Source organism: Perognathus longimembris, chromosome 1 (assembly GCF_023159225.1).
Source record: "Perognathus longimembris pacificus isolate PPM17 chromosome 1, ASM2315922v1, whole genome shotgun sequence".
NCBI classification, from domain to species: Eukaryota; Metazoa; Chordata; class Mammalia; order Rodentia; family Heteromyidae; genus Perognathus; species Perognathus longimembris.
Window position 1 is genome coordinate 8,878,529 of NC_063161.1, and position 20,869 is coordinate 8,899,397.

Consider the following 20,869-nt stretch of genomic DNA (forward strand, 5'->3'; position numbering starts at 1 on the left):
CCTTAAAAGTTACATGGTAAATTTTCTTTCTCATTCTTCTGAGATGGAAAAATTTAAAGATTATACAAGTTTTAAAAACATGTTTAAAATGCTCATCCTATTGCTTGTTACTTATTGCAGCCTGAGGCCAGACTAAAATGGTAACAGTTACTCGGCTCCTCTGTGTCCTTGATGAGAAATGGGGATCCAGATAGAAGCTTTAACCACAACCTAACAAACCTTTCTTTGCTTTCTTGGTTAGCAGATAGAGCTGGTAATCATGGATTTATCACTGATATGTTTCAACTATGAACATAGACTTGGGGACTGCAAACCTTAATAGGAATATACAGTACATTGTCCAGTACAGTGACCACATGAGCATTAGAAATAGGGGGTCTAAACTGAGATGTTCCCTAAGTGAAAGATACTCACAAGACTTCAAAGGCTGTACCATAAAGAATGATATACACCTCATTAGTCATGTTTTTATAAATCAGTTTAAATAAAATTCATCTTATGTGCCTGAGCTATTTCCTCTCCTTAAGCATTTGAGGCTAAATCTATATGTTACAGACTATATGATATGTTTGTTACATATTATAACTGTGCAGATTAGTTATTATGTTTCAACATTTAATACTATGTAATCATTTTGCGGTGAAATAAAATGTGTATTCATTTCTTACGGTTCTGAGTAAGTTGCTACAAACCCAGCAGCTTAAAACCACACATTAATTATTTTATAGTTCTGGAAGTCAGAAATCTGAAATCCATCATACTAGCCTGAAATCACAGTGTTGCAGTGCTCTTGAAGACTCAGATAATGTTTTCTTGCCGTTTCAAGCCCACATTCACTGGACTCTAGTCTCCTCTGTTTTCAAGGCCAGCCATGGCCAATCAAGTCTTTCTCAAGCTGCTACAATCAGATTCTGACTCTCCTTCTTCTTTTCACGTATAAATACACTGAGGATTACATTGGACCCACCTGGATTATCCAGGGTAATCTCCCTATCTTGAGATCATTTAATCACATCTGAAAAATGCCTTTGCTGGGTAAGATGACATATTCTTTGGTTCCAGAGATTAGGACATGAACAACTTCAGGGGCCATTATTCTGCCTACCACAGGACTATTTATCTACAAAGAGAAGAAATAAATCCTCTTACCTCTGTGTTTTATGTTAGAGAATCCCATAGCACGAAGCAGACCTTTCTCCTGTCACCCTAGGAAAAGAAGCTTATTATAAAGATGGTTTTTATGTCTTTAGTATCTTCATTAGAACTTCCTTATGCATTTAAGCATCTTTCTTTATAAAACATTTTTAGGAACATTTGAAATACAGTTTTATTCCAGAATAAAGTCATTACTAAGAAAAACTCCAACAAGCATTACATTAAATTTTGTCACTTGCTGACTAAAACTTGTCAGTGCTGTGATAATCCTGCATTCTTCTGGTGTACCTATTGTGTCACTCATGTTCCATAAACACTTTCCAAAAGGGAAGGCTATTCAAGACATTTCACAATCAGATTTGGGGGGAATATGGAAAGGATTTTCTGACTAAAGCACTTTAGTAAATAAATTCAGCAATTAGGTTTGCAGAGATTAATTTTTTTCATCATTGCTTATAATCTTGGGTTCAACTCCCTTTATTTACCTCAAAGTGAACCCAACAAATCTGCCCTTGCAACCCCATGGTTGTGTTTACAAACAGAAGTATATATGGTTTGTAAGTAGGCATGTAGACATCTGTTGCCAGACACAATGCCATAATGAAAAGCCTATGAGTCTAAGTTAATAGTAACTCACCTGATTTATAAGTTTTTAACCCAAATCAAAACATTTATTACAAGAATCAATTGGAATATGGTTTATATTGTAAGTTTTAAAAGGTTTCACTACTCCACTGGAGGGTTCTCTAGGGTTAGAAAGCTGGCTTCTTGTCTTCAGCAGGTGCTAATGTGAATAACTAGTAGTATCCTTAATTGTTTTCTTGTTCTGTGTACTCTGAGGTGTCATAATGGCTATAACATTTTTATATCAGGCTGGGAATCTGGCCTGGTCTCCTCATACACATGAAGCCCTGGGTTCAGTTCCTCAGCACCACATATATAGAAAAAGCCAGAAGTGGCACTGTGGCTCAAGTGGTAGAGTGCTGCTACCCTTGAGCAAAAAGAAGCCAGGGACAGTGCCCTGAGCTCAAGCCCCAAGACTGGCAAAACAAAACAAAAATTTTCATATCAAAATACGTTTCCCAAAATATGTCCTGTTCATATTTTTAAGAAATTTATACATGCTTTAGGAAACTATTAACTAAAATTACCCATAGCATTCCACAGTAAACATCATGCATGTAAATTTTCTGTCACCTCAGCGTTTGCATCTGAGAGTATTTATAATGCTACACATTTTGTGGATAGAGATAATCTACCAAAATCTTCTGAATACCACCCATCCATATGATCATTTTAGAGTACTGTGTAATCAGTCACTACACAATGGTGGAGTACTCCTATCAAATGTTGCTCAGCACACACTGTTTACCATCTCGGTGTCTGCTATTAAGCAAAAGGCCAAAACCTCAGTTAAAGTAAAGGGTTTTAGTCAGGCATTGGTAGCTCACATCTGTAATCATAGCTACTGAGGAGGCCGAGATCTGAGGATCATGGTTCTAAGTCAGCCCAGGCAAGAAAGTCTGTGAGACTCTTATCTCCAATAAACTACTCAGAAAAAGTCAGATGTAACTCTTTGGCTCAAGTGGTAGCATGCTAGCCTTGAGCACAGAGCTCAGAGACAGCGCCCAGGCCCTGAGATCAAGCCCCAGGACCACAAATAAGTGAACAAACAAATAAATAAACAAATGGTTTTAAACTATCCTACAGTAGAATAGGAAAAAAAAAACTGCTAGAGAGGAAAGGATAATGAAGCTGTTAAGAGATGACTTTCCAAAAAAAACCCATGTATTTGCTATTCTGCAGTTGTTAAATAGCTTGGGAAATTGCTTATAAAACTGTAGTTGTAGAATGGAAGGTTGAGGATGAAGAATGAAGTTTTATGAAATAGATAAGTGTGTAGTAAATCCTATTCACATTGAAGGAAATAAGGTGGTGTCATGAACAGGGTTAACTCCCTGTCTCATTTGTCTACATAATGAGTTACAGCTCCATTCTATTTGGATAGTGGCTGCTAAAAAGTAAAATGGAAAAATGAAATGAATCCCAACTCAATATAGGTACTGTATTATTTTCTGGTATTGTTTTTTTTTTATTGAATAATGTATGGCTAGTGTCGCTAATGTAGATCTTGTTCCCACTGACTATTCTTTTTTTCTCCTTATGTAGGAAATCGCTAATAAGAATAATAGTAATGTGGACATCCAGATTGGAATCTTTGTAAATTTGTGTTAGCAGTTTCCTGAAATTCAGTATTACTTATTTTTGATTTAGTGTGCCAATCTGGCCATTTTAAATTGTTGTTGAAGAAAAATCACGTCAGTCACCAATGGCTTACACTTAAAATCCTGGCTTCTGTGGAGGCTGAGATCTGAGGACTGCCAATTTGAAGCCAGCTCAGGCAGGAAAGTCCATGTGACTCTTAGCTTTAGTTAACCACCAAAAAGACAGGCATGGAGCTGTGACTCAAGTGGTAGTAGAGTGCCAGCCTTGAGCAAGAAAAGCTCAAGGACTGTGTCCGGTGCTGAGTTCAGGTCCTGGAACTGGTACCAAAGAGAGAGAGAGAGAGATTATAATTGACCATTGCATTGAGTTGAAATAATATTTTCACTGCTTGTATACTTGATAATGATAGAATTATACATCACGACTCTCCAGCAACTCAGGAGGCAGAGTATAATCTGCCCCAGCAGAAAAGCTCATGAGATTCTTATCTCTAATTAACCACCAAGAAAGAAAGAATAAAATAGCTCCAAGTGGAGGTGTGGCATAAGTGGTAGAATGCCAGCCTGAGCAAAAATACTAAGGGGGCAGCTTCGGGCCCTAAATTCAAACCCCAGTACACACACACACACACACACACACACACACACACACACACACCATACCAAAAAAACTCTATCTTAAATTATTACTATTATAACAGGCAGAGTAGGGCTAAAATAATGAGACATCCTTTAAAAAAAAACTCACTGTATAAATGATTAATGTTAAATATTAGGGTTTTTTTGTAGAAGTCAGTGAACAATAACAGGCTTGCAATATTGGTGAGTTAAATATGTTTAATGCTACACTTGGGGTGCTAACATCATGAACTAGGAAAGGTAGGATATTGAAAAATGTACATTCTTGGTTGAATAGTTTGACCCGAGTAACTCAATGCCTTAGTTTTGGTCTGGCCTCACATGCTTTATATTTTATTTTATTTATTGTTATTATTGTTAATTAAATTACTATTGGTATCATTACAGTTCTTTATTCTGTTACTGAGTTTAATTTCCCTTTACAAAATATGCATGGACCAAAACTGTGACTTTGAGAGTATTGCTGAGTTGTTGCTGATGTCAGTTTCATACTGTAATGTTTCTCTATTTACCAGAGACCAGTATTTCAATATAACGATGTGCATGTTTTCCCCCCTTCTCCCGCTGCATGCAGGGATTCGGGTTCGTAACTTTCGAGAATAGTGCTGATGCAGACAGGGCCAGGGAGAAATTACACGGCACCGTGGTAGAGGGCCGTAAAATCGAGGTGCATGTCTTCAATAATTCAATTTCTGGTTTCTATTTTTATTTCTCTTTGTATTACCTCACTTATTTCACATTTGGACCCTGTCTTGTTTGTGTGAGTGCACATGTGTGTGTTTGCATCTGTGTTCTTCACTTTCTTGCACTCAACTATGTAAAAGTAACTGCTTCTGTCCACCTCCTCTGTTTTTGGCTATTTGGTATTTTAATTGTGTGTGTGTGTGCGCGCGTGTGTGTGTGTTTGTGTTTGTTTTCCATTTATGTTTTCCCCTTTCCAAAATGTTCATCCTTCTGTTCCTTGATTTTTTTCCTTTGCTTCAGTTTGCAAGATTCTGAATTCTTATAATCAGACCTAAAATAAAAAGCAAAAAGAAATAAAAAAAACTAACTTTTAAAATGTCCTGAAACTATCTTGCTTCTAACATTGTGTTCTGTAGTGAATCATGTGGCCAGCCAATACCCTCTTTCTCTTGGGAGGCCAGTTTGCCTCCATGTGTATGTGACAAGCACGTAATAGATGATTGTAGAGGTTGTGGGGAGGAAATAGCATCCAAAACTCGGGAGAATTTTATATTCAACACAAGAATTTTAGCAGTTAATTCTTCAGGTTTGATGGCTGTCTGGCCAGTGTGCTGTGGTTGCTCGTGTGAACCCCCGGGTTCACCAGCCGTTTATATCAATGCACTGAAGGTTAACTGGCTCCTTTCCCCATTCCCAGTTTTTAAAAGTATTCAATATAAAAGCCACCATTTGAGTAAGATGTTTGCATATTTTGCTTTTTTCCCCCTCTCCAATGGTTTAGCATTTAGGGCCCTTCAATTGACTCACTCTTTCCATGGTAACTATACACAAAGCTGGCGATGGTGCCCATTGGCGGTAAGTGAAACCAAAGCACTAGAGAAGAAGCTTTTTAAAATGTAATTACAAAACAATTAAGAAAGAAAAAGTCCCATCTGCCATCTCACATTAACACTACAAAATGTGATTTGACTTGTTGTTCTTCCTTTTCCTTTCCCCCTCCTTTTTATTTTCAATGCTATTGAGTAATGCCGCCTGGACTTTGGATGTACATATTGTTTTGTAGCAGTCTGAACTGTTTGATTAATGACTTCATGGTGATTTTTATTCCCTTGCACATCTTACTCAGAGTTACTGAACTCCAGTTTGGCTAGTTTTATTAATGCACTTCCTGCCCCTATTTCCCCCCACTTTCCCTTTTTCCAAACCACTGTTTGTAGCTTTTCTTCACCCTGATAGTTCTTTCCTGCCTGGAGCACCCTTCCTCACATTCTCTTATTTTTCCCCAGCCCATTATTCTCCTTGCTCAGACTCTTGCTCTTGCACTTTTCCCTATTCTTCTTTCCCTTCCCTTCTGTTTGACTCCACTGTTGGTCTTTCACTGACTGGTGGTTTCTGATCTGGCCATTTTTCCTTTTAATTGCTTGGTTGTGTTCTGCTCTAGCAGTTGGTTTGAGCTCTTGCTCTATTCTAATCCTGCTATTCACTTTCTTCCTTCTTTCCAAAATTGATTGTTTTTCCTTTCTTTTGTTTTGTGTGTGTGTGTGTGTGTGTGTGTTAACTGCATGCCATCTCAGTCTCATCATTGTTGTCTCCCATTCATTCTTTGTAAATGTGAAATGTTTATATTATTTGGAGGCCAAACTAGAGCAAATGGAGTTTCAGACTGTCCTCACACAGGAAGGGTGATCACTGTACAAATCTTAAATGACACATGAAGGTTTTTTTAATTCTACTTCTGTCTAAAATTGGTCTTCTTAACAAAAATCTGGCACAATGTATATAACAAGAGGCAAATAGCTTTTTAAAGCACACATGTCTTATGACCTGTGTCTTACGACTTGACTGTATATAGTCAAGTCTATGGAGAAGCTTTCCTCTCTTGGCCAGAGCTTTAACACGATGCCAGCCTACAGTGTTCTGGCTTCAAAGTTCATTCTTCCTCATTCATATCTGCTGTGTTTTTAAGATATGTTCATCCTACCTTGGAAAAAGCAAATAATACGCTTTGTGATAAAGGTGGCGTGAACCATAAAACAAAAGGAATCGTTAGTTACTTTATGTTCACATAGATTTTTAAGTGCTTACTCAAAAGTCCTTCTGAAGACTTAACTCTTAAGTGAATGGGCTACATAGTCTAGAAAATTTAGAATAGCCCTAAATGCTATTGACATACGGAAATGAAGTTCTACATTTTCTAACCTCAATATAATTTTAAAGAAATGTCCATGATGCAGAACATAGGATAGGTGAAATTTACTTTATCATTTTTCTATAAACCTACTTTATAACCCAGGTGGCAAACCTGTTTTACTAATGAACTTCAAATTTCATTTGTAAATATAGCTGTTTCCCCTTCATTTTGTTTCTATATTTTCCTTAACACAGAGACTCCTGTTAAAAGATGTATTTTTCCTTTGGAATATTGAGTGGTAAAATAGTCCTAGTTTTCCACTTGGAAATGAAAAAACTTCATTTTACTCTTGTTAGCCTCATTTAATAAGCACTTAAATTTTTACGTAAATATATTTTGTATTGCTATGTTATCTAAAGGCTACCAGAAGCTTATGTTTTAAGTTAAGTACTGTGTTACTAGATGATCAAATTGATATTTGCTAATATAATCTATTCCCTCCCTGTCCCTTTTTCTGTATGTTATTTTTAGGTTAATAATGCTACAGCACGTGTAATGACCAATAAGAAGATGGTCACACCATATGCGAATGGTAAGCAATTACAAATCATCTTCCAGAGGATGTCACTGACACTTGTATAAACATGAACTTTTCATAAATTTCAAAGAACCTGTTTACTTCAACCTTAAGAAAGTTTATTTAATGTATATTGAATGTCTTCTTTACCTATAAACTTTTTCTTTAGAATTTTAAGCCAAGTGTTTCAGTTACTAAAATATTTTCATCTCAGTAACTTCTACTTTCTACACAGTACAAAACATCCCATTCAAGATTGCTTATTCCAAATTAGGTACCCTGGATCACCTTCTTTTTTCAGCTGGTATAGCTCCTTGTAGTTTGTTAGTATTGTTCCTACCGCTCTTGAAAGGCTAACACCCACGAAGTCTGCCTTTGCTACTGATCCCTCCTCAAATTAGCACGAGTGGAAGATGTTAGAAAGATCACTTTTTAATTCTAAATCTAGATCCCTTGCTTTTTGATAAAACCACAATAAGAAGCCAGGCTCTATGGCTTACTCATGTCTTTCTAGCCACTTGAGAGGCTAAGATTGGGAGTTGATGGTTCAAGGCCAGCTTATGCAAAAAGTTTGAGAGACTTCATCTCAGTCAATAAAAAGACTGGACACAGTGGCATGTGCCTATCATCCCAACTACAGGAGGGAACATACATTGAATTGTGGTCCAGGCTAGCCCAGGCCAAAAAAAAAAAAGAGAGAGAGACCCTGTTCAAAAAAAAAATCAACCAAAGCCAAAGGGGCATGGCTCAAGTGGTAGAGTACATACTAATGCCTAAATAATCCCTTAATTCAGCTGTCTCTCTATGTCTATCTCTGTCTATCCTCCCCCCTTCTCTCTCTCTCTCTCTCTCTCTCCCTCCCTCCCTCTCATACACACACACACACGACAAATTTTCTTTGGATCCAGAAAAAGCCCTTGCATACTTTTCAAAAGGCAGAAATTTCCTTTGTGACACTCTACCAGTTTCTTCATTTGTCTGATTCTATTTGCTTAAATATAAATTAGCAACTGCAGATTTTTAGTACTAGTACGCTTTTTAGTAATCTTCAAAACCCAACCTTTGCACCTTATTTATTACTTAGCAAATGAGACCCAGAGAAGTGTACTGAAAGCTGCAAATATAGTGCTTCTCACCTTGTTTCGGTATTGTGCAAGGTCAGATGGCATCTAGGATAATCCACTATAAGTTGTACAGAACTAAACATATGCAAAGTGTTGTTAACATGTCATTGTAAGAATTTAAAGGGAGCTAGGCTATCACACCTATTATCCGAGCTACTCAGGAGGCTGAGATCTGAGGGTCAGGGTTCAAAGCCAGCCTGGGCAGAAAAGTCCCTGTAAGACTCTGATCTCCATTTAACCACTCAAAAACTGGGAGTGGTACTTGGCTCAAGTGGTAGAACACTAGCATTGAGCATGAAGAGGCTCAGGGATAGCACCCAGACCCCACAACTGACAAAATAAATAAATAAATAAAAATAAAGGGAATTGCTCAGGATGTTGATGAGAGGTAAAAGACCATTCTGAGTTTTCTCTACATTAATATTCAAGCCTGACAGTCAGGAAAACAACAACTGCTGCTTCTGCTCTATTAAAGGCTGAAGAGCCTTCTGGTAAATTCTACAGTGAGCCTTCTGGTAAATTCTTAAGCAGTGTTCTTATATTGTTGGAATCCCTTGTTATCTGTGTAACTTAGATATTTGACTTGAAAACAGCCATGCTTTTGCAAGTCAAATATGATTTGAACCTTGATTTTGTCAAAATTTCATGTAAAATAAGAACATAACAAGAAAATTCATCTGAAAGAAGGGGGATTGGAGTGGCATGCCTATAATACTAGCACTTGGGAGGCTGTCAAGAAGATCCCAAGTTCCAGGTCAGCCTAGGAAGTCTGTCGAAAAAAATAAGCAAAATCTGGGAATTTTAATGCAGTTATCTTTTTCTTCTTTCCACTCATTTTTAGAACAGCAAAGTTTAGAAGCTAATCTTTGACATCAATCCTTTACCTAATTTAAATGTGTTGAATTTAAATAAATTCGTTATTTTTCTTTAAAAAAAGACAGGCCACAGTATTTTACCTCTATAATCCTAACTACTCAGGAGTCTGAGATCTGAGAATCCAGGTTTAAAGCCAGCTTTGGCAGCCAAATCTAAAAAACTCATTTCCAGTTAACCAGTAAAAAGCCATGAGTACAGATGTGGCTCAACTGGTAGAACACTAACCTTCAGTGAAAAAGCTAAGGCCCTAAATTCAAGCCCCCCCCACACACACACACACTACTTAAGAGCCACACCGTGAAGCTGGGGGGGGATACTTTGAATTTTACTGTTATGTCTTTCCTCTTTTACATAGTGAACCCCAATGAAATCCCAATGGGAAGAGATTTTCAGTTTACTCAGAAAACGTGGAGTGGTATAATTGAACATGCAGTCAAAGGTCCAGATCAAATTTTCATTCAGACAGAGGATACTTTTATAAAACAGCAGCAGTAGTAAGCAACATTAAGATTATGTGTGAGAACTTGCAGCGTCATGTGGTACTTACCAGATGACACATTCTCCTTTTCTGTTCAAAACTCAGAGCAACAAAAAACTTCTTTTCAAATGGCATTTCCACAGGTTTGGGTCAGCAACTTTACATTATGTATCTAAAACCAAATAACTACTAAACATAAAAAGGTCTAGAATAGACCTATCAGTGGATCACAGTAGCTCAACAGCTATGTACATATGATCATATAAGACAAGGATAAGCAAAAACAACTCCAAGAGAAGGACACAGGAGGATTCTATTATTGACGTTGCATTTAAAGTTCTAAGTGAATATCCTTTGGTGTACGCTACGTTGTTACTGTATATAATTTTGGTACACTGGGTATTGTCTATATATGCCTACCTGATCTAGGGAAGGGAAAGAAAAACGAGGGTGTACGATATCTCAAGAAGGGGCTGGGGATATGGCCTAGTGGCACGAGTGCTTGCCTCGCATACATGAAGCCCTGGGTTCGATTCCCCAGCACCACATATACAGAAAATGGCCAGAAGTGGTGCTGTGGCTCAAGTGCCAGAGTACTAGCCTTGAGCAAAAAGAATCCAAGGACAGTGCTCAGGCCCTGAGTCCAAGGCCCAGGACTGGCAAAAAAAAAAAAAAGATATCTCAAGAAATGTACTCACTGCCTTATTATGTAACTGTGTACCCCTTTTGCACAACACCTTGTCAACAAAATTTAATTAATAAAATTTTTTTTTTAAAAAAACACCAAAAAAACTCAGAGCAGGTCATCTGGGTAGGGCTATAAAAGCACCTCCACCAAACCCTAGGGTTTATTTGTTTCTTCCTCCTCTCATTTACTCTCCATCTTTCTCCTTCCTCCCCAGTTTCTTCCTCTTTTTCACACATACTCATGCCTGTTTCACTATCCCTCCAGCTATGCATAGGTGATTACTCTCTCATGTCTACCTGAAACTGGCATTCTAAAGAGGAGTTGACAACCCAGATGTGTGAAGCCTTCTTCATGTGCATTGATCACTTTTCCTCTGTAGTCTTTCAAGTTCACTGTCCTCTTTTCTGTTCTAGGTTGGAAATTAAGTCCAGTAGTTGGAGCTGTATATGGCCCTGAGTTATATGCAGGTAGTATTTAAGTTAACATGTTCCATTTGTGCTATTTAACTATAACAGCATCTGAGGGTTTTCAGTTGGCTATCCTTTATAATCTTTTTGAATTTTTAATTTTTTTAATGCCACCAGCATCCAGCTTTCAAGCAGATGTGTCCCTTGGCAATGAAGCGGCTGTGCCCCTATCAGGAAGAGGGGGTATCAACACCTACATTCCTTTAATCAGTAAGTAGCCTATGTTGACCTGGCATGGGTTTTAACTATTATATCTAAACAGTGCTATTCTTGTTGGCTGGGTTTTTTCCTGTTCTTAGTATAATAGTAACTGACAAAGATATACTCTGTGTGTGTGTGTGACTTTCCTTCTTGGGATGGGTTCAAACCTTGATCTGCAGATCCAACCTCCTGAGTAGCTAGGATTACAAATGTGAGCCATGGACACTGAGCCTAACGATATACTTTTGAGGAGAGTGATAAATACTCTGTTAACTCATGCGGGTATCTTCCTAATCAAACGTTAAGATTGGCACAAAACAAAAATAGTTGGAAAAGAAAAGGTGTGGCTGACTCCAGTGGCTCACACCCAGAGAAGTGATGAGTTCAAGCCCTAGAACCAGCATGAAAAGCAAGTATGAATATTATTCTAGACTGTACTTGCTAATAAGGAATTAATTAAAAAGCATGAGCCTATGAAGAGTGTACTGCTCATTCCCTCCCAGTGGAGTATCCCATCAAAGCACCACCAATCTTCTTGATTATTTGCAGCTCTTACTGTCTCTCAGGTCACTTTGACCTGAGCCTTTTTACTACAGAAGAAGGCATGACTAAACAAGAGTCAGTGGGTGTGGACTTAGTGTCTCTGAGGGCTTTCCAGAACAAGGCACACTTCAAAATAGGCTCTTAGAAAGCATCTACCTCCTAAAGGACACAGGTGACTAGGGAGGAATGCTTTACCTCTCACCTTAGATTTCACATTAAAATATTTTAGAAAAGGGGTGGCATTGACAAATTTTGACTGTGAGACTCAGATTAGGAAATGTGTTGAATAATATGTGTGCCGTGTATTTAGGACAGATTTCAGTATATACCTTTTTCATAATTATTTCACAAGTTGTGAGTGTACACCTGTTGTTGAATGTAGATTGAAATTTCTGTCATATTTTGGGTCTCCCTTTAGTTCCTGGCTTCCCTTACCCAACTGCAGCCACCACGGCAGCTGCTTTCAGAGGAGCCCATCTGAGGGGCAGAGGGCGGACAGTATATGGTGCAGTCCGAGCAGTACCTCCAACAGCCATCCCCGCCTATCCAGGGTAAGTGTTAGATGCCAAAATCACTGTGTTTCTACAGTAAGCAACTGGACTAAAACAGAATGCCATGGTCTTTTCATTACTTCTGGGACATTGCTGTGCCACAAAGATGAATAATGAATATTTGCAAATTCATGGATTAGATGACAAGAAATAACTAAAACACACCATCATCAGAATGTAACCAAATGTCAATTCATTACCTAAATCTTTTTTTGGCTACCTTAAACGTTCATGGTGAGCGCTTAAGACAGTAGCCAGACCGTCCTGTGTTTACTAGCAGTGTGTTGGCATGGTTCACTCAGCAGTGCACGGGTGTGGATTAACACTACTGCAGAGAACCAAGAAAGGAGCTGGAGATTGTAGCACCAGATTGTATCTGCTGTGTTCCCCCTCTCACCACCCTGTGCTGGGGCAGAGGCTGGCACACGTGCCTTCCCCATGTATTCACTGCCTGGGTGGTGAGCAGCAGAGCCACTTACCCACAATGGATTTGCTTTCTTTGTAGGAAACAGGTTAAAAGAGGTTAAATCAAAGATGAGCCAAGTCCAATTGAATCAAGGGAGTAAAGGAGAAGTAGGAGGAATTAAGCTGCAGTTGATGACTGAGTCTGGTAAATAGCTGATATAGCTGAGCATCCTTCACCTTTCGATTTTGTGTGGAGGGTGTCTCATGCAGTGGAATGATTCCATAGCAACAAATAAATCCTTTGCTATCAAATGGGGAGGAGGGAAGATGGCAGGCTTGTTTTTAGTTGTTCCTCCAGGTCAGCCTTAAAATGTGTATTTTTATAAAAAGTAGACTTCTATAAGTTAGTAAAAGGCGAAAGATTTATGCGATCTGAAGAGAAACCAGAGTATAGATTTCTATAAGTTAGTTATACCAAGGTCTTTTTCTCTTCAGAGATGTGACATTTCTCTTCTTCATCTTTTCTCTGCCTGTGACAGATTTTGTTTTGTTTTCCTATATTCTTTTGGAGCAATATAAACAGTGGCAGAAAAGCTTATTATTAGCTGCTACTTAGTCAAATTATAAAGGGAAACAGCCTCTTTCATAAGTCCTTTTGTGACAACAAAATTGGCTTCACCCAGAGGTATACTAATTTACCATTCATTCATTCATAGACCAAACGGACATACGATTAGGAGTCCTCCATGCCACAGAATTAAAGCATTTTTATTAGACAAGGCAAGTATGCATGCTGAAGTGGGCAGACTCAAATAGACCCTGGAAGGGAACTGCTTCAGAAAATAACTTTCATTTGCAATATATAGATATTTAAATTCCATGCATTCCATCATCTCCATCTTCTACCATGACTTACTTTTTAATTTTATCCTTTTTCTCCCAACTTGACCTTTGACCTTCAACCTCTGGCATCTCTTTAAAGAAGTGAACAAAGGCACAGTGTTGTTTTATCAAGAAATACTTGAGTATGATTCAGAAATGAACCTTCTGAAATTTCTACACGTTAGGAAAACTGCTCAGAAAGCATCCTTTATTGCTAAGAGTGTTTACTGTCACATTTGCAGAGAGAATTCTCAGAGACACATGGGACTTCCTTATTTTGAACCTTCATCAGTTACTCTATAAAATTCATTCCTGTTTGGTATAGGTCATTTTAGTATATTGGCCAAATTTGAGTCTATCCTGTACCAATGTCAGGTATATATTTACTCAAATGGTATTTTGTTTAATTACATCAGTTTCTTTGCTTTACATCAAACACTAATTTCTCATATTTTCTTTTTTAAAACTAAACCACCTGTTTACATGGAAGATGGCAAGGAATAAGTCCAGTATTTTATGGGGAATGACCTAAAATTGCTTTCAGCCTAGTAAACTAACTCCATCATTATTTATTGTATTCTAGTCTCCTTATAGCATTTAACACAGGGAATATTGGAATTCTTCTAGCATTTAGGTGAATATTCCCATTAAATGATTTGACTCAAGGCAAAAATGAATTTGTTCTTGATGCCAGTGCCTCTCTATGGAAGAATGCTTTTAAATCTTTGCTTATAGCCTCTTATTGAAACTATTGAAGGATTAATTTGTTACCACCTGGTCTCAGTACCTTCCATTTGATCAGCCTCCTCATTATATGTATTTTTTATTAACACACAATGGAAGGCAGATTACTTTCTAATATTAGACTGTAACTGCAAATGGAGACTAAAAATGGATAAGACTTAGCTAAACAAGCATCAAAGACAAGTTTGATTTGTCTGTTGTATAGTACAAAGGCATAACATGTTTGAGACACTGCAAAGTGTGACAGTACTAACCTATAAATATAGCAAAGGACATTAAAAATAGAAATGGGAAACTTCAGCTACCTAAAATAAGTTTCATTACATTCAAGTTAAATTAGTATGATTTGTTGACCTTACTAGCTTCTTTATTGTATGTAAAAGAAAAAGTAGTGGTGAAACTTTCTGTCTTGTTTTGTTGAATAAAGAATAAACACATTAGCTAATATAATACAGCCAAATCTTTACCTAATAAACATGAAAAAAAAAGTTTTTATCCTTTACCTATACTACTGTTTCATGTCTTTTTGTCTCAAAAGTAATGCTTTGGGGAAAACCTATATATATACAAAAATAGCATAAAAGGTTGAAAGTCTATAGTTTAAAACTAACAGTGTATAGCATTGCTCTAGATTTGAGGAGAAGAAAAGACGAGGTATTGAATGTTACATACCAACTCATTATCTAAGCAGGAAGTAAACCCTTCTGTTCCTAAACAGCTGCCTTCTAAGTTTTTTTTTTTCTTTTAAATAATATGAGATGATCCTTGATCATTTCCAGAACTTCAGCTTTTAGGTGTAGTTTTGAGAATTCCACAAATACTCTCATTTCAAAAAAAGAACCCTTAAAATCTTCCAATACTCCTTCCCACTCTGGATTATGTTGTTACTATCTGGGATCCCCACTGCACCTTTCAATTCTTGGACCTTGGACCAATCACCTTAACCTTTAGCTCATTATCTCTGCTTGTGAAAGCAATGCATTGTGGGTATTTTTGGTTGTTTTGGTTTTTTGTTTTGTTTTTTTTTAATTACATTTCTCTGTTTACTTTGGTCAGAATTGATTGACTTGTTTCCCCCAGGTGTTGCATTGGTTCTTAAAAATGCTGAATAATAATACTTTGCATGCTCGTGTGATCAGCCAAATCTTATCGCATGTCTAATGTGCAGGGTAAAAAGCAGGTGATGTATGGATATCAGAAAAAAAATACACTTCACCATGAGATGGAAAACAAAATACTAAACATAAGTTTGAAACACTCTTTACATATAGATCCTGCCCTAAAAGAATTTCTTTGGGGCGATGGAGGGGCGGGGGTTCACTTTTTTCAAGTTAAACCCCTTTCCTCTACCCTTTGTGAGCTCTTTAAAGAAAAACTTCCTCCTGGGGAAAACTTAACTTTAAAAAATACTCCGGATAAAAATGTGGATCTCTACAAACCAGCAGGCTTTGGATGACTGTAGGCCCTCCTGGGGATGCTGTTGATTATTTTAGTCCTTTCTAAAGTTTCTAAACAGCCAGACGCTTGGCCCTCTTTTGCACACCTTTAGCTCTTCCAGCATGTCCTGGAGCTGTGTAACACTCATGTGCACTTGGACATTTGCTCACTGACTTGCCATGGCCCCACGCCCAGGTTCCGTATTCATACATCACCTGCCTGTGTAGAGCGCATGTGCATGCTGCCGTCCTCAATAACCGGAATGTGTTTCTGTTCTTTTGTTTTTTTGTTTTTGTTTTTGTGTGGATTTTCTGCAGTGTGGTTTACCAGGACGGATTTTACGGTGCTGACCTCTATGTAAGTACACACACCGGGGCCTTCTCGACCCCATCCCCTGACAAGCCAGCCTTTTTTTTCTGTTTCTTTGGGTTTTTTTGTTTGTTTGTTTGTTTTTTAAGTATAATTTATTTAATTTTTATTTTCTTTTTCCTTGTGGATATATATATATATTTATATATTTAAGAATGCAAGCATGCTTCTCTGCCACTGCGCTTGCCCCTGGGTGCAAAAAACTAAGCCTTTGGGTTTCCTGATCATTGCGAGGGTCAGTCTACTGGACATATTCTTTTCCCTTCCCTGTGCCCACAATATGCAGTCTATCTCCTAATTTATTTTTGAGATGATCAGCAGGTTTAAAGTCTTCTATTACTGTTGTGTCATTTGCATACATAAATAACAGGACTAGCTTAGCCTTGTTGTACCAATTCTACTGTTTCTGCTTCTGTTCTCATTTCATCCCTATTTAGATCATTAGAGCTTTTATTTACATAGCTAGCACTAAACTTCCTCAACTGTGTGCTTTCTGATTTTTACATACTAAGCGAGAACATAGGCTGTGAAAGAAACACAGAAACTAATGCCAGTGGAGACTGCGTGATAATAAGAGGACACCAGACAGTCTATATTTAAAACCTTTCTGTACTCAAAGGTCCACAGCCCATGAGTCTCTTTCCTCAGAAGCTTCAGGGAGAAACAAGCAGTGTAATTAGCAACGCAGAGTTGAAGTCATTCAATTATCCTGCAGGACTTGTTGATTCCACCAGCCACAATCACCCTTAGTCCATTATTCATTCATCTAGCTATAGCTAAAATCCATGACTGATTTGTCACATACTACTTAAAAGTAATCAAACTAACAAAGAGGAAAAGCTTTTGAGTTTTGAAATCTTTTATTAGGCCCTCTCAAATGGCCATTTTCTGAATGTAAGTGTAATCTAGTCACTGAAATCACTAAGAAATTTTTTTTTTTTTTGCCAGTCCTGGGCCTTGGGACTCAGGGCCTGAGCACCATCCCTGGCTTCTTCCCGCTCAAGGCTAGCACTCTGCCACCTGAGCCACAGTGCCCCTTCTGGCCGTTTTCCATATATGTGGTGCTGGGGAATCGAACTGAGAACTTCATGTATAGGAGGCAAGCACTCTTGCCACTAGGCCATATTCCCAGCCCACTAAGAAATATTTTTATAAGAAAATTTGTCAGCATGAATTATTCTGTGGGGATAGGTTATCATTGCCTAGCAATATTTTCTCTACCTTTAGCTGCCCAGTATCTATGAGAGGACCTTTTGATGAGCCAGAATGTCCTCAGAGGCTTTCAGGTAACACTGTCCTACGAGGTACAAGTGACTCCACCTGTGCTACTTAGTGTACGCCTTCAAAGTATGCCTTAACAACTACTTACAATGTGGTCCAATGCTCTAACTTGATAGGCATGTTTCCTAGACTGTAACTTGTCAGAATTACATAAATTATTTATACACCTAATCCATATTTCATTATCTCTCTTTGTATATTAATTAAAACCCACTTCTTTCCTCAAAAGGTTTTCAGCAAGTAATAATACCTTTCTTCCCCTCCTGTTCACAGTTAAATTTGAGGATTGGAAAAATATGTTTTACTCTGACACCAAGTTGCACATTTCTAAATACATATTTTATATATGATATTAGCATGTACATTTTCTCATATGTATTACTATCCATGTTCTCACAAAATTCATCTTTGTTATTTGTTTTCTTGAAATCTTGTATAGTAGAGTGGACTTTTCCATTTGGATTATCTGTAAAATTGTTTTTTTTTTTCTCTCTCTCTTTAGTGTCTTATTTGGGCATTTTTTCTAGTTTTGTCTTATTGAATACCACCTACTGTCACCTTACTAAGAATATTTGTTATGGCTCTTCTGTTTCCCTATTTTACAACATAAAATTTTATTGAGGTGATTTTTCTGTACCTGTCAAGAAAATATTCTTGATTATTTTTCAATTTAATAACCTTATGGAACCAAACAAGTAATTCAGTAACCTGGTCTCTTATTGATTAAAGTACTTAGTGGCAATGTTATTACCAAGCTCTCTACTGAAAATCAAGCATCCATTGAGCAACTGTTGAGTTAAGCCTACTCTAACTGTAGTTGTTACACTGGGTAGTGCATATGGGAGATAGCAAAGGATACTTCTAAAAAAACCCCACCGTAGTTTTGCCTTGAATTCTCTCTGCTCCTTTCTCCATCTTTGAAATCTATCAGTATATGTTTAGTTCCTTTTTCCTCAGAAATACATATTAGGACAAAATGAGTGAAGGGTTTATCTCACTTAAAAAGTGCACTGAGAGCAGAGTTTGAAGAGAAGACACAGGACAGAAGAGTTAAGTGTTGGTTTTGTTTACGTTAATTGTGGAGGATTTCTTATGATCCCTTTTCCTGTTCTACTCTTAGGCATTGACTTCTGCTAGCCACTTTTCTTTCTTTCTGTTTCTCAATGGCACTGTCCTCTGTGAAGATTTGATATAGCACTTGTGTCCATAGTTTGAATAAAGACCTGCCAGGATAGGGCTGGGGCATGTGGCTCACAGATCATGTGTCTACTACTTCTTCCTTTCCTTTTTGCCCAGTAGAAAAGGCATAGTTCACCCTAATTTACCTTCTAAGTGGGGCAACAAACTGCTCCAAATTTTCATCCTGTGAAAAGCATGCTTGCATCCAAAGGAAAGAAAAGGCTGGTGGGCCCCATAGTGGGCTTTTTGTATGATTGTTTTCCTTCCACAGCTGTGTTTTTTGAACTGCTCTTCCTGTGTTCTGTTATAGAATAGTCTTACAGGAACCAATCATTAGCGCTAAAATACCTCAGGTAGGAGTGCCAGTGTGACCTGCCAATCAATCAGATTGTGGATTGCAGTGAAAAAATTGAATTATACTAACCATTCCAGCTCCACGTTAGAGATGGGAACAGAGGCTTTTTTGGACAATCAAGACTTGTGAGCGTGTGATCTAAGCCCTGCTACCTCAGCAGTGCACACTGTCACATCCCACACATTAAGGGCACTTCCTCCAAAATAAGTGCTCCTTCCCCTCTGCTACATCGCTGCACCAGACGTGTTACGTGCACTGTCCGATCACTGCTGCCTCTTGTAATTTGTCAATCACATTTGCCTATGGCACTTAAACTGGTCTTTGATATTGAAGATTTTAGCAGAAAGGGACACTTGTACCTACTGTGAAAGAAATGTGAAAAGGGAGAAAGTAGAACTCCACCCAAATAAGATTTAAAATGTTGAGTCCCGCCAGGAGCCAGTGACTCACCCCTGGAGGCTGAGATCTGAGAATTACAGTTCAAAGCCAGCCTGAACAGAAAGTCTGTGAAACTCTTATCTCCAATTAACCACCCAAATGTTGGAAGTGAAGCTGTGGCTCAAGTAGTAGAGCACTAGCCTTAAGCAAAAAAGCTCAGGGACAAGGACCAGGCCCTGAATTCAAGCCCCAGGAAACACACACACACACACACACACACACACACACACACACACACACACACACAAATAAATAAATTAAGTTCCCCAGGAGACCCTGTATTGAATAGTGATTAGATTGTGCTATACTAGGTAAATTTGAAGTTTAAAAAGTTCGAAATTAAAAAATCTTAACATGCTGGGACTCAAAAAAAAAAAAAACTAAGAAGTATTTCTCTCACTTCCTCTCACCTGAGTAGATCAGTGAATGTCTTTGGATACTGATTAACTCACTGTTAGGAGGTGTGCTGATGGATAGATGGGTGCAAGGTGGGAAAGCCAACAACTTCGTAACGTAGTTATTTTATGTGGCTACCCAGTGAGATTTTGGAAATGAACTAATTTGGAGAGGTGTGACTAGTCAAGTAGGTGAAAAGTTTGATTCATTAAAGATCATATCTCTTCCATCATAGAAGTGATAGGTCGAGGATACCACATTAAGATAAAATCTAAATACTACTTTACCAAGTACTTAGGTAGATTTCTCAGTCAGAAAAGTAGTAATGACAAATTTTTGTGTTCTGATCTGTTATTTACATTTACTCAAAGATGGCCATGTTACCACATAAGAACTCAATGGTGTCTCCCAGAGTGTTCTCAGCTGGAGTGGAGAGGCAATTAGGGAAAAGAAGGAGTTAGGATCACTGAGCAGCAGATGTGGTGATTCCAAGAGGCTTAGCTTTAAACCCCTACTAATTAGAATAGATCTCTGCTGTAATGATTTTAGTCATCACACCTACCCATCTCCTCTACCTAAACACACACACAATACACACACACACACGTATACACACACCTTGTTCTGTTGATTTATGCACTACATGGAGATAACAAGCTTTCATTTTTGTCTGCTGGTCTTGAAATATACACTCTCCTCCTCAGTGTCACATGTCATTGTCTTTCAGGTAGAAAGAAGGTGTCTTGACATCACATGCTCACCAAAGTCCTGTTTTAATGTAAACCTAAAACAAAAATAAATTAAAGGCAAGGGTAAAATTAAGACAAGATAAAGGTCTATCAGTGTAAGGTTAACGAAGCCAGTGTGAGATAAAACTAATGAATAGTCAGATAAAGCTCAGATATAGGAAGGATAATATTAATACCCTTCTGTCTTGTTCTCATTTAAAACACAGCTATAGAACTGTGTGGAAGAATACTGTAGTCACTATGGCAAGAGTATAAGGTGAACTAAATAATAAAATTGATTCAGTTCAGAGAAAGA

General features: G+C 37.9%; 1 protein-coding gene across 14 annotated transcripts in view; it reads left to right on the forward strand.

Annotated features, from left to right (window-relative positions):
- Rbfox2 (RNA binding fox-1 homolog 2) overlaps window positions 1-20,869 on the forward strand; it is a 237,560-nt gene that overhangs the window by 203,622 nt on the left and 13,069 nt on the right. For 4 of the 14 annotated variants that reach the window (XM_048356204.1, XM_048356123.1, XM_048356117.1 and 1 more), the window contains 6 exons: window positions 4,594-4,686; window positions 7,366-7,426; window positions 10,991-11,044; window positions 11,162-11,254; window positions 12,207-12,339; window positions 16,125-16,164. In XM_048356204.1, the coding sequence (XP_048212161.1) occupies window positions 4,594-4,686; window positions 7,366-7,426; window positions 10,991-11,044; window positions 11,162-11,254; window positions 12,207-12,339; window positions 16,125-16,164 (474 nt within the window). Of the gene's footprint in view, window positions 1-4,593; window positions 4,687-7,365; window positions 7,427-10,990; window positions 11,045-11,161; window positions 11,255-12,194; window positions 12,340-13,460; window positions 14,544-16,124; window positions 16,165-18,946; window positions 18,990-20,869 lie in introns of those variants that run through there. The other 10 variants (XM_048356110.1, XM_048356098.1, XM_048356177.1 and 7 more) reach the window with 6 other exon arrangements.